The sequence below is a fragment of the Camelina sativa genome, chromosome 19 (assembly GCF_000633955.1).
Source record: "Camelina sativa cultivar DH55 chromosome 19, Cs, whole genome shotgun sequence".
In the NCBI taxonomy this organism is placed as follows: Eukaryota; Viridiplantae; Streptophyta; class Magnoliopsida; order Brassicales; family Brassicaceae; genus Camelina; species Camelina sativa.
The window spans coordinates 13,672,168-13,685,307 of record NC_025703.1 but is presented as its reverse complement, the minus strand read 5'-3'; the positions used below and the strand labels follow the sequence as shown (position 1 = coordinate 13,685,307).

The window sequence follows — 13,140 nt, the reverse complement described above, 5'->3', positions numbered from 1 at the left end:
TCTCACACATGCGTACGTTGCGAAAACCTCCGTGGAATCACCACCACACATAAGAAATCTTTAATTCTCACACTCCAAAAAGCTTCAAATGATCAATAACAAAACTTTTCATATCATATTGTGGGCTCTACTTCCACTTCCTCCGCCGTAAGACGACGCCGCCAAACAGTGCTCAACATCATCACTTTTAAGTTGGTTGTTATTATTATTATAAAACTTATCGACGATCCTCTCGCTCGGTCTAGCTACGAGACTATCCCAAGCCTCGTCTTGTTCTTCTACGTTATGTTTCAAGAACACCTCAGTAGCGTCCACGCGGTGCATAGACAACTTCCACTTCTTGTTCAGACGTTGAATCTTTTTAAACTGTCGACAAGCTAATAACTCTGTGTTCTTTTTGATATTTTTAACCGCGACGTCAAGCATCATTCTTTGTGTGGCACGGTCAACTAGAGATTCGTAACGTAAGTATTCGTGAAGCTCGGGGACTCCGATAGCTCTTCGTATCCCCACGGAATAATCCGCTTTGGGATTGAATACTTCTCTCACTTCTTCGAGTAATCCTGTTTCCATCATGCGGTCAACGCGTTTTGAGACGAAGGAGTTGAGTACGGGTAAGGAAACGTCAACCCAAATGAAACAGCATTCGTAGTTATTTAACAAGAACCCTGAGGTATGGTTTGCAAGTGCTTCAATGTAAGAGTTTGATCCACCGGCTACTATGGGAAGCTTATGGTTCGCTGAGAGTGTTGAGATTGCTTGTGACGCAAGGCGGCTGTACTGGATGGCCGTTAGGTTTCCGAATTCCGAGTCTAATACTCCGAGCAAGTGGTGAGGCACGCCTCGGGATTCTTGAGGGGTCACTTTGTTTGTGAGCACGTCGAGACCCTTGTAAAGTTGAATCTTGTCGGAGTTTATGATCTCTGTTTGGAAACGAGTTGCTAGGTCGATGGCGAGACGAGTCTTACCCGATCCGGTAGCTCCCATCACAAAGACGACTTTCTCTTTGGGATGGAGAAAAGAGTTGACATTGACCATAGATACCTTGTTTTTGAAGCTCAAGATTGGTTGTACCTGCTTCAGTGCTGAGATTGAGAACTTCATGATGATGATTGACTTTTTTTTTGTGTGGGAAAAAGATATGTTTTGTTGTTTAGTCCTTTTTGGTAGACCACCTCAACGAGTCGTGAGCCGTCAAAAAACTTGAAACTTCTTAGGAAAGATCAGAATTGCGAGAATGAGAGTGAGAGATAATGGTGAATGGTAGCAAATGCTATACAAGTATTTAAGTATTGAGGTATGAGGAGAGGATATATATATACACACCATGGGCATAGCCGTGTTTCCTCTGACTTTGGTCTACAACCTTATTAAAATAGATTTTAGAGGTCCCATCTATAGTAAACTTTACTAAGAGTTATTAGTTAAACCCTTCGTAATTTCACAACGAAAATTTAACAAAATTACCAGAAAGAAAAACAAAATCCTTTCACAACAAAAATAATCCTTCTAGTTTGATCTTATGGGTTATTTAAATCAATAGTTACATATAGTTTAACTATACTCTTTATATTTTTTAGTTATCTTCAGTATATTTTTTGTGATAATTTATTATATTACTATTGGTTCAACATGAAGTTCAAATCTTAATTATAGCCTTATAGGTAAATATGTAATCTCCAAGTATATTTGTTTAAAATTAAAGACACTATTTTAATAAAAATTTGTAAAATTGCTTAAGATCTGTGAAACCATATATATATATATATATATGAACTTGGATGAGCTATATAAGAGAGGGTCATACAACTCACTAACCAGGGTTTCTTAAACTTTACTGCACAACAACAACAAAAGGTCACATCTATCTTGTTTTATTTTTATTCTTAAATTTACTAATCAATTTTAAGCTATCTTTTGTAATTTGATCTGATTACAATCAGTCATTCAATTGATAAAAGAACTACACTTTAATGAAATATAAAATACATACTATATTGTACTTTTTTGGGAGTCATTCTCCTGGTCGAATCTTGAACACGTGTGTATCTATTACCCTCTTCGAATAAAGGACAGTGCTCTACTCCGATCCAATGCATATGAAGTAGTTAGATACACACACAAACACTCGTACATTGGTGCATGTATACACACATATGAAAAATATAAATTTCATAACACAAGTTTTGAACTCTTCTCCTGTCAGTAACTCAGTATATTTCAGTGGGACATAAATAAAGCAGCAAAGTTTTGCAAATCTAGGTAACATAAAAAATAAAGTTGCAAATTGTATGTAGCTTATCATAATAATAAAAATAATAGAAAAGCTAAAGAACCCAAAATTCATCTGATTTTAGTAACTGAAAATTTATCGAATAAAGATGGATCCGTTTCCAGCCGGTAACTAGAAAATCCCAAAGATTTGTGAAATGGGCTGGTGAATATGGTTGGAAGACAATTTTGCCTCAGTCTATAGTAAATTTTATTTGTATAAACCACTCTTTAAATTTTGGTTTGAATTAATTAATATATTTTAAAAAGTACCGAAAAAATTAGACGGTGTTGTATGCATAATTTATGGGCTGCCTGTATTAGGCCGTGTAATATAGGGTTTCAACTCTTGTACCCCTGTATTTTTATGCTCTACCTATTACATTTGTTCTTCTCAATTGCACCTAAATTAATTGAGTTCTATGCAATTAAACAAAATAAATTAAGTTCATAAAAAATAATTTTTTGTGTTTTAAAATCGATAATTCGCGATCACTGTACCACGATTGCTTTAACCCGACTCAAAATATCAGATCCGACAAATTTTTTTTTGATGTTATCCTATCTAATAAAACCAAATCGGATTGGGGAAAAACAAAAATTAGGTTTTCTTCTCTTTTCTCTTCTTCTTCTTCCTCGAGACCAAGAAAATCGAGTTTCTCCTCTTCTCTTCTTCTGTTTTCTCGATTTAATTTCTTCTTCTCCAATTGCTTCTGCTTCGTCGTTTGCTTTGGGTGTCACGAACTGAGAGTCAAAAGCATCATCGTCGGGTCCGAATTAAACGAGAGGGCACAAAGATGTCGTAAGTTTTGATATATCTCTTACTTGATGGTTATTGATGTTGGATTTGTTTTAATTTGTCCCGAATTGTTTCAGTTTGTTGGTTTTGAGAGTTTGAATAGAGTTTGAATAGAGTTGTCTGACAATTAGGTTCATATATTTTTACTAATGTAGTGATGATGAGGTCGAGTACAATGAGGGTACCAAAGTAGAGAAATCGATGATGAACAATATTGAATCCGAAAGTGAAGCCGAAGAAAATGTTAGAAGGAAGAAGACGAAGCCAAAGCCGAAGCCGAAGCCAAAGCCAAAGCCAAAGAAGGAGAAGAAGAAAGCTAAGAAGAAAAAAGAGGTTGTTGAAGAATCTAAAAGCGAAGAAGAATCTGAAAGTGAAGAAGAATCTGAAAGTGTAGACCAACGTATTTTGGACCTCTACATTGTCCACCACCATATTTCTCAGAACATTGGCATCTTCTAAAAGCTGCTTATGTTTGCTTTCAATCATTCTTATCTCCTCTACAATAGCATCATCAACCCAACGGAACATGTGTTTTTCCTTTTTATCCTAACATCATGTCCGGATCGGAAAATCAATCATCAACCCATTGGCAAAATATTTGATAAATTAAAAAAACCAACACATAAATAACATTACCTTCACGCCCTGCACGCATCTGTAGAATCTCTGATACAGATTCTCATCTGTTTTCGAAGTGAACATTGTTATTTCGTTACCACACCAGCACCTAGTCGGAACTCCTCTGTGAGTAGTTCCCGAAGTCAGCTGAGATGAATTAGAATAAAAAAACTGGCTCATACTTCCAGTTAAAGAGAAATATTGAAACGAAGATAAAGAAGAACTCGATTTTCTTTGTCTCGAGGAAACAGAAGAAGAAAAGAGGAGAAATTCGATTTTCTTGGTCTCGAGGAAGAAGAAAAAAGAAGAAAACCTAATTTTTGTTTTTCCCCAATTCGATTTGGTTTTATTAGATAGGATAACGGGAAGAAAAAAATTTTGTTGAGTCTGATATTTTGAGTCAGGTTAAGGCAATCGTGGTACAGTAATCGCAAATTATGGATTTTAAAACGCCAAAAATTGATTTTTATGAGCATAATTTATTTTGGTTAATTGCATAGAACTCAATTAATTTAGATGCAATTGAGAAGAACAAATGTTGTCTAGGGAAAATAAGTAGAGCATAAAAGTACAAAGGTACACGAGTTGAAACCCTATACTAGATGGGTCTAATACAGGCAGCCCATAATTTATCTGCCGTCATAAATTAGGAGGCTTTACGTCATTTCGGAGACAAAGCTGTTTCCAAGCAACTGTGGGATACCACCAAAAAAAAAAATTAATTAACGTTTAACAATATTTATAGACCCACAAATTTTAATGAACACATCTTACATTATATTTATATATTATTGTCACACCAGTGGTCTGTATGTAGATAATCAAAGTCAAAGAGTTTTAAAGCTTCAACAGAATTTTTGGTTTAAAAAAAAAACATGAGTAGTGTTTGTTGTTTCTACTTTCTATCTAACCAAAAGCAATAACAGCAGTAAACATGAACCAATATTTAATTCGTTTGGTAATCATTTCTTGTAGTGATCAAAATATAAATGAGAGTGTAATACGAGAAAATAGCCTCCAAAATAAAAGTTTCTTATATTTTTGCTAGGTTTGGAGTATATATAAAGATATTCCAATAAATAAATAACATCAAATACAAAAAAAAAGTTAGCTATGGTTAGTCAAATCAAATGGAGAATTTGTGGTTTTGTAATAAGGATTCCCTAGGCTCTCAATAAATATTTTATTACTCATATATTCTTTTTGTTAATTTATTATTACTTTGTTAATTAGTTATATCCGCAGATTGAAACAACGTTGCCTATAATTTGAGTGGAGTTGATATTTTTGGAAATCAGTGGTAAACTAGAATTTAATTTCCCAATTTAGTGGGTTCTGAATCTTCTGATGCTTAATTATATTTATGCAGTTGCGTAATTTTAATTTTGTTCAAACAGTAGGTCCTATACTCCTATTGATCATACAAAGTGGTAAGATTTTTTCTTTTCTAGTGGAAAAACAAGCGGCAAATGATATCAAATTAATTAGAAAAACATAAGAACTAGCAATATGAAAGTACTGAAAATATTGCTTTTGACCATGTTAATCCATTTTATAACGCTAATTTTTAATAATTTAATATATTTTTTTGGTAGATGAGAGGAGACAATGTCTCCTATGATTTATTAAAGTAAAAAAAAAAAAAATACACTCGAAACGATGTGAATACGCAGATCCAGCCCTATCCGCCAGCAATTCAGCGTTAAGAACATCTGGACAAACATCTAAATATTGAAAACCCAACGATAAAGAAAAACCATAGTTGGCTAACCCATCAGCCAAACGGTTAACTTTCCTATAAATATACGTAATACGGATTAACCAGGCCCTTGAAATAAAGTCATAGCACAAGTGTATTAGGAAGGACATTGGATGAGAATCACTTATTCCTATGGTAAGAAAACAAACAACCATCTCCGAGTCCACCTCTAACTCCACACACCACATATTACATTCCCAAGCATACAGAATCCATAGTATACATCCCACAATTCCGCTAACAAAGCAGTGCATATCCCGATTGATAAATATTAAAGCTTTAAATTCCATATTATTACCAATACAGAAAAATGGTAAAATTTATACCACATTAATTCGAGTTACCAATCAAATTAATATATATATATATATAAACCATAATCATATCATAATTCTATTTGTGATATTTTCAAAAAATACAAAAATAAACAATACTTTACATTTGAGGTACCATAACATATCTTAAGCTGTAATTAGATTTTGTTAAGAAAATTATTATTTCAATATTTAAATTTATTAATATGATTATTTTAAAATGACATAATTCAAAGCGGTCATATTCATTTAACTTATCCTCCCCTTTACTCTATCCACTGTTTTGATAATCAGTTAGCAACTTAGCAAAACGTTTAACAGTAATGTGAGCTTATAGTTTTGCATAAGTATAGTTTTAAGAATAATTTTAGTATTCCAAACTTTGCTATTTGAGTTTTTTACTATAGACATCTCACATTTAGTATTTTTTAATTGATATTTTTTGTACACTTTAAAGAAACCCATTATTAATAAAAACTAAAATTAATTATAATTTTTTTTGAAAGACATTCATCATCAGCAAAGTTCACTTTGTTTTTAACCTGTCTAATTATTTATTCGTCTACTAGATTACATTCTTTATAAATATATAAAATTCGTGGTCTAAGTCAACTCGTATAGGAGTAGTCATGGCCTATGAGATTTAGTTAGACTTGATTAAGATATTGCACCTCAACATAATGTGCCTCTTCACACATTTCTTTATTAATTTTAAGTACCATTTTAAATTATAATAAACAAATATCATATTAAAACTCATAATGGAGCATAATCATCATTAGCTTATGAACCGTCAAAGGAGTGGTTCTAGTTACTTAAGGTTGCTTGCTTAATTTAAATAAGATTATCTTAATCTCATATGTTGTCTTTCATATCAAGATTAATATATTAGACTCTCGTTCGATTAGCCGCTTCTTTAAATTTATTAGTACATAATAAATAAATTACAGTGGTTTAAATTCAAATTATAATAAGATAGCTTGAAATAAGGACTTCATTAGTTTCCCATAAACGTTATGGTTGCGAAAATCATTTTGAACTTTTTCTTAGCTTGACTAGACTTTGAAAGTTTTCTTAGCTGATATTAATGTCTGTGGTAGCAAGAGGTTGCGAATACTTGTTTTAAAAGAATTTTTATTTACTATATTAACACAACAACAAAAATACAACAAAATTTCTTCTTTATTATATTATCTTATGGCATTGTTACAATAATATTTATTACTAACTAATATATATATATATATATATATATATATATATAATATAACTGTCAAGCATTTTCGTACAAAAATGCTCAAAACCTCTTAAAATATCTATCTCAATTAGTTATATTAATATTTATTTAAAAGTGAATTTGTATTACCATCTCCCTTCCTAAGGGGTTAGGATACAAATTTTTAAAACATAAATTTATATCGAAGATGTTGAGAATTTCCATAAAATATTTTACGAACTTATTTTCTTGTACTAGGAGTTTTTATTATTATTGATATTGATGTATTTTTATTTGAAAAGCGTAAAAAATGAGCAAAATAAATAAAAAGTGAGTTTTAAATTGTAACTGCTGAATTCTGCATATAGTAAAAGTCTATAATAACAGAAAATAGACATAGTTTTCCCTTGCGATGAACTACAATAAATCATGTGTCTTTAATTTTCTTGTTTTAGTAGTTTCATGAGGGTTGGATTTGAAATGCAATTCTTAAAATAAGAAACATTTATTTTTAAATTAAAATCTACAACTTTTGTGTATTTTATTTCTCTAACCACCCTTATTAGTTCTATCCCTACCAATTTACCTAAAAGAATCGATAAAAAATGTAACAATTATAGGTTGAGGTACTATAATTTTAATTATACTAGGAATATAACGTAATTAAATAAACTAAAGTTGGAAAATAAAGGATGGATAAAAGCACAAATGATCGCATCATACGTGTAACCACACAATCTATGCGTTATATAACTCATCATATGAATTTATTTATGTTTGCAAAGTTTTCGTCTTTACATTTCTAATGGAAGAATCATTAGGAACATAACAGTTCCTTCTTTTAAAACATTATCTATACAAAACAACTTGACCAAATATTTATAACTTGTAAAGCATGATCTATTATTATATATACAAAATATTCCATCAACTATTTGTTCATTTTCTTATATTAAAGTTTCTTGTTTCTGTTTATTTAATTTTGTATATAATGTGAAAATTATATTGTAAAAATTTATATAAAAATTTCTTATTTATTTTAGCTTTGGAGAATTGAATTATACTATAAGGCTTAAAGCATTGTAGTTTTACACTGATGTATGATCCTGGTATCACCCTCTTCTAATTAGTTAAACTACTAATTTATAGTATAATTTATTCTGAAGCATTATGTTTATTTTTTATTGTGAAAGAAAAAAAAAACATAATATGCTCGTCTGATGTTTGATGAACTCTCATGCTTTGTAACACATTTGATTTTTACTATTCGGAGACTAAGAGTGTAATAGAAGCATCTGTCGACGAAAGGATTACCTTAACATGAAAACCCAAAAAAAATTCTTGTTGTGGAAGTATAGTATTGCTAAACTCATATTGTCAGCCGATGTTAGTGATAATCGGAACGATGGAAGATCCATTATACCAGAAAATATTATATATTTATACCCTACTATAAAGATGGCTTAAATTTCCCAAAAGAAAAAAAGCAATCTGATGGTGTTCACATGATAATAGACTAGTAATGATTGCATAAGAAGCCGTTGCTTATTGATGATGCTCTGAGCGTGCGGATTTGATATCACTAACGAGTCAAAAGTTACAATTTGTTATGTTGCTGAAACATGTGTGGGAATGGTGATGATGAATTGATGATTTGATATCACTAACGAGTCAAAAGCTAATAATTATATTGATTAATTACTAGATGTGAATTTTTTTTTATTTTGCTAAAAACTAGATGTAATTGTGAACTATATTATAAGTTTGGAGTCAACAAGAATCAAACGAGAAAATATTTAGAAAATAAATGTGGATTTAGAGAAAATCTAGAGAAAGAACTAGAGAGAAACTAGAGAGATAAAATGACTTTTCATCTATTTTCTTCTCTTATACATAATTCTTATTTATAGAGGGAGGAGACAAAGAGAGGTTGAGAACCAGTGGTGAACAAGTGTTTCAAGTGTTATGGCATAAAGAGAGACACATGTTGTGATGGATACACACACATTTTACAACACTCCCCCTTGAGCATCCATCACTAGTGATGAGTTACACACTGCTTTATTAAAAACCTTATCATGGAAAAACCTATTGGGATAAAAACTATGACAAGGGGAAAAGAGTACAGTTGTGTAAACTCCTCCTCGAAAAAACTTCAAAGATCTCGTAGATGCTGCATTCCAATATTATGAATATGCTTTCTGAATGTGCTAGTCGGAAGCGCCTTTGTGAATAGATCTGCTGGATTGTCACATGAGCGGATATGTTGGATATCAACTTCCTTCTTTTACTCGAGTTCTTGAGTGTAGGAGAAAAATCTTGGAGGTATACGCTTTATTCTGTCGCTCTTGATGTAACCTTCTTTGATTTGAGAGACACAAGCAGCATTGTCTTTAAATAATGTTGTTGGCTCTTTACTGGTGACTATTCCACTCGATTCTTGTATGTGGTTAGTCATTGATCTGAGCCATACACATTCCCTCGATGCTTTATGAAGAGCAACTATTTCTGCATGATTTGAGGAAGTGGCGACCAAAGTCTGTTTCTGTGAGCTCCATGAGATTGCAGTTCCTCCAATTGTGAAAACATATCCAGTTTGGGATCGGGATTTATGTGGATCTGACAAATATCCTGCATCTGCAAAACCAACTAGACCAACCGAAGAGTTTATAGGATAGAATAATCCCAAGTCAATCGTACCTTGAAGATAACGGATAATATGTTTTATCCCATTCCAATGCCTGCGAGTAGGGGATGAGTTGTATCTTGCAAGAAGATTTGTAGCAAATGCAATGTCTGGTCTAGTGCAATTTGCAAGATACATGAGTCCACCGATAGCACTCATATAAGGTACTTCGGGATCAAGTATTTTCTCGTTGTTTTCACAAGGTCTGAATGGATCACTATCGATATTCAGAGATCTATTGACCATTGGAGTACTCAAAGAAGTCGTTTTGTCCATATTAAAGCGCTTTAAAATCTTTTTCATATAATTTGATTGATGCACAAATATTCCATCTTGGAAATGCTCTATTTGAAGCCCGAGACAGAATTTTGTCTTTCCAAGATTGTTCATTTCAAACTCTTCTTTCATATGAATTCTTGCATCATCAATCTCCTTTTGAGTTCCAATTATATTTAGATCATCAACATATACAGCAATGATCACAAATCCCGATGGAGATTTCTTTATGAAGACGCATGGGCATATTTCATTATTAACATATCCTTTCTTCAATAGGTATTTGCTTAAGCGATTATACCACATGCGCCTAGATTGTTTTAATCCGTAAAGTAATCGCTGTAATTTGATCACACAAATTTCATTAGACTTAGAGTCTAATCCCTCATGAATCTTAAATCCTTCTCGGATTTTCATGTATATATCATTATCTAATGATCCATATAAATATGCTGTCACTACATCCATAAGGTACATTTCTAAATTCCTAGAAGCCGTTAGGCTCATTAGTACCTGAATGTAATTGCATCCATGACTGGAGAATATGTTTCTTCATAATCAACTCCAGGTCTTTGAGAAAAACCTTGTGCAACAAGTCGGGCTTTATATCTTGTGATTTCATCTTTCTCATTTCTTTTTCGCACAAATACCCACTTGCAACCAACAGGTTTTACATCTTTAGATGCAGTGACAAGAGGTCCAAAGACATTTCTTTTATTGAGGGAGAGCAACTCAAGTTGCATAGCCTTTTTCCATTTCTCCCAATCAGGTCTATGTTGGCATTCTGATACGGACCTTGGATCTAGATCGTCTTTTTTCATGATCGATCTCTTTAGAAACAGAAAAAGAGAATATTCCATTATCATCATCGATTTCATCTCTATACCATAACATTCCATTTTGGGCATAGTTAATAGAAACCTCATATTTTCTGTATCATCCTGAGGACTTTTCTCTTTATTTGGTTCTTCTTGAACCTTTTCATCTCCCATTTTCTTTTTCTTTCGGGGATTTTTATCTTTAGAGCCCATTGGCCTCCCCCTTTTCAATTGAACCTTAGGTTCATTAGCTTTGCTTCCATCAAGTTCCTCTCTAGGAATTTCAAATCTTGATGGTGCATTTGCAGCGGGGATATATGACTTTGTCACCCTTTTTGTATCTATGAACGCATCTGGTAATTGATTTGCCAAACTTTGTAAATGTACAATTTTCTGAACTTCCAGTTCACGTTGATTTGTAGGGGGATCAAGATATATCAAAGATGGTGTATACCATGTAATATCTTTTGGTACTTGTTTAATTCCTCCCCCTAACACCGGAAATTCATCTTCATTAAAATGACAATCGGCAAAACGTGCCGTAAACATATCACCAGTTTGCGGTTCAAGATATCGAATTATACTCGGTGATGCATAACCGACATATATGCCCAATCTCCTTTGTGGCCCCATTTTTGTTCTTTTCGGTGGGGCTATAGGAACATAAACCACACATCCAAAAATACGGAGATAGGATATGTTTGGCTCTTGGCCAGATGCTAATTGTAAAGGGGAATAGTTATTATATGCGCTTGGTCGTATTTGGACCAATGCCGCAGCATGCAATATAGCATGACCCCATATAGAAATTGGGAGCTTTGTTCTCAATATTAATGGTCTAGCAATGAGTTGTAGCCGTTTAATTAAAGATTCAGCCATGCCATTTTGTGTATGAACATGAGGAACCGGATGCTCAACATCGATTCCTATTGACATACAATAGTCATTGAAAGCTTGTGAAGTGAATTCACCAGCGTTATCAAGTTTGACTTTCTTTATGGCATAATCAGATAATTGAGCTTTCAACCTAATTATGTGGGCTATGAATTTTGTGAAAGCCGTGTTTCGTGTTGTCAATAAATACATATTTGACCATCTACTAGATGCGTCAATCATTACCATAAAATAACGAAACGGCCCGCATGAAGAGTGGATAGGTCCACATATGTCACCATGTATTCTCTCTAAGAATAATGGTGATTCATTCCCAATTTTGGATGGCGATGGCCGAATTATGAGTTTTTCTAGAGAACATGCATCACATGAAAACTCATAAGATCTAAAAATCTTTTGGTTCTTCAATGGATGACCATTGGAATTTTGCACAATTTTTAGCATCATGACTGAACCAAGATGTCCAAGTCTTTCATGCCATATCTTAAATGTACTAGTAAACTTAGAGTTCACAGTAACATAAGATGCAAAATTATATATTTTTGTGCAATACAATCCAGAGGATAACATTGGCAATTCTTCCAATATATGTTTCTCCTTAGATGTTATGCAAAGATATTCAATGCCATTCTTAGTAAGAGTTTCTATATGATATCCATTTCTTCGGATATCTCTGAAACTAATCAAGTTTCTATAAGACTTAGGGCAATATAATTCATCAATTTCAAATTTTGTTCCCATTGGCATTGAAAAATTGGCTTTTCCAAAGCCTATAATAATCTTTGCATTACCACATATAGTGCTCACGCTTCTAGCGGAGTCTTTTATTTTGAGAGAGAAGAAATATTTTTTCTCTTTAAGTATTGAGTGCATTGTAGCACTGTCTGCTAGACACATATCTCCATCTTCAATCTCAAAATTTGACATTTTCTGAGATAAAATATTTATAATAAACATTAATGAAATAACAAAAAGTTTTACAAAAAAAACTTATTATATATTACAATAAAACTATTATCCAAAAAAAAACATTTTATAAACATAAAGTACATATCAAATTATGACAAGGCATATCGGCCTTATTCGCATGATTTTCCGTTTTCATTATCAACGAGAAAATCTGCTATATCAAGATGGGGTTCATCGTTTAGGCCATGGAAAGAAGGTCCAGCTTTATCATAGATGAGGTTGGTCTCAACATCCCTTTCTTTTGCCTTTTGGGATGATTGGTACAGATCGACAAATGTTTTGGAATACGACATGTCTGATACCAATGTCCTTTCATGCCGCATCTGTAACAAGTATTTTCACCTTGTTTCTTTATAACGCGACCAACATTATTGATTTGAAGATGCTTGTTATTTTTTCTTGCGTTGAAGTCATTAGGAGAGAAACCTCTTCCCTTTCCTCGTCCACGACCTCCTCCACGACCATGACCACGGCCTCGACCGCGTCCGCGTCCACGTCCTCGTTCTTGCCAATTATTATA

The 13,140-nt window shown here is 32.9% G+C and overlaps 1 protein-coding gene across 1 annotated transcript; it reads right to left on the bottom strand.

Moving 5' to 3' along the window:
• On the bottom strand, nt 8-1,298 carry LOC104766279 (adenylate isopentenyltransferase 7, mitochondrial-like). Its single transcript, XM_010490139.1, has one exon. The coding sequence runs from the start codon at nt 1,102-1,104 to the stop codon at nt 109-111; it is 996 nt and encodes a 331-aa protein (XP_010488441.1). The 5' UTR covers nt 1,105-1,298; the 3' UTR covers nt 8-108.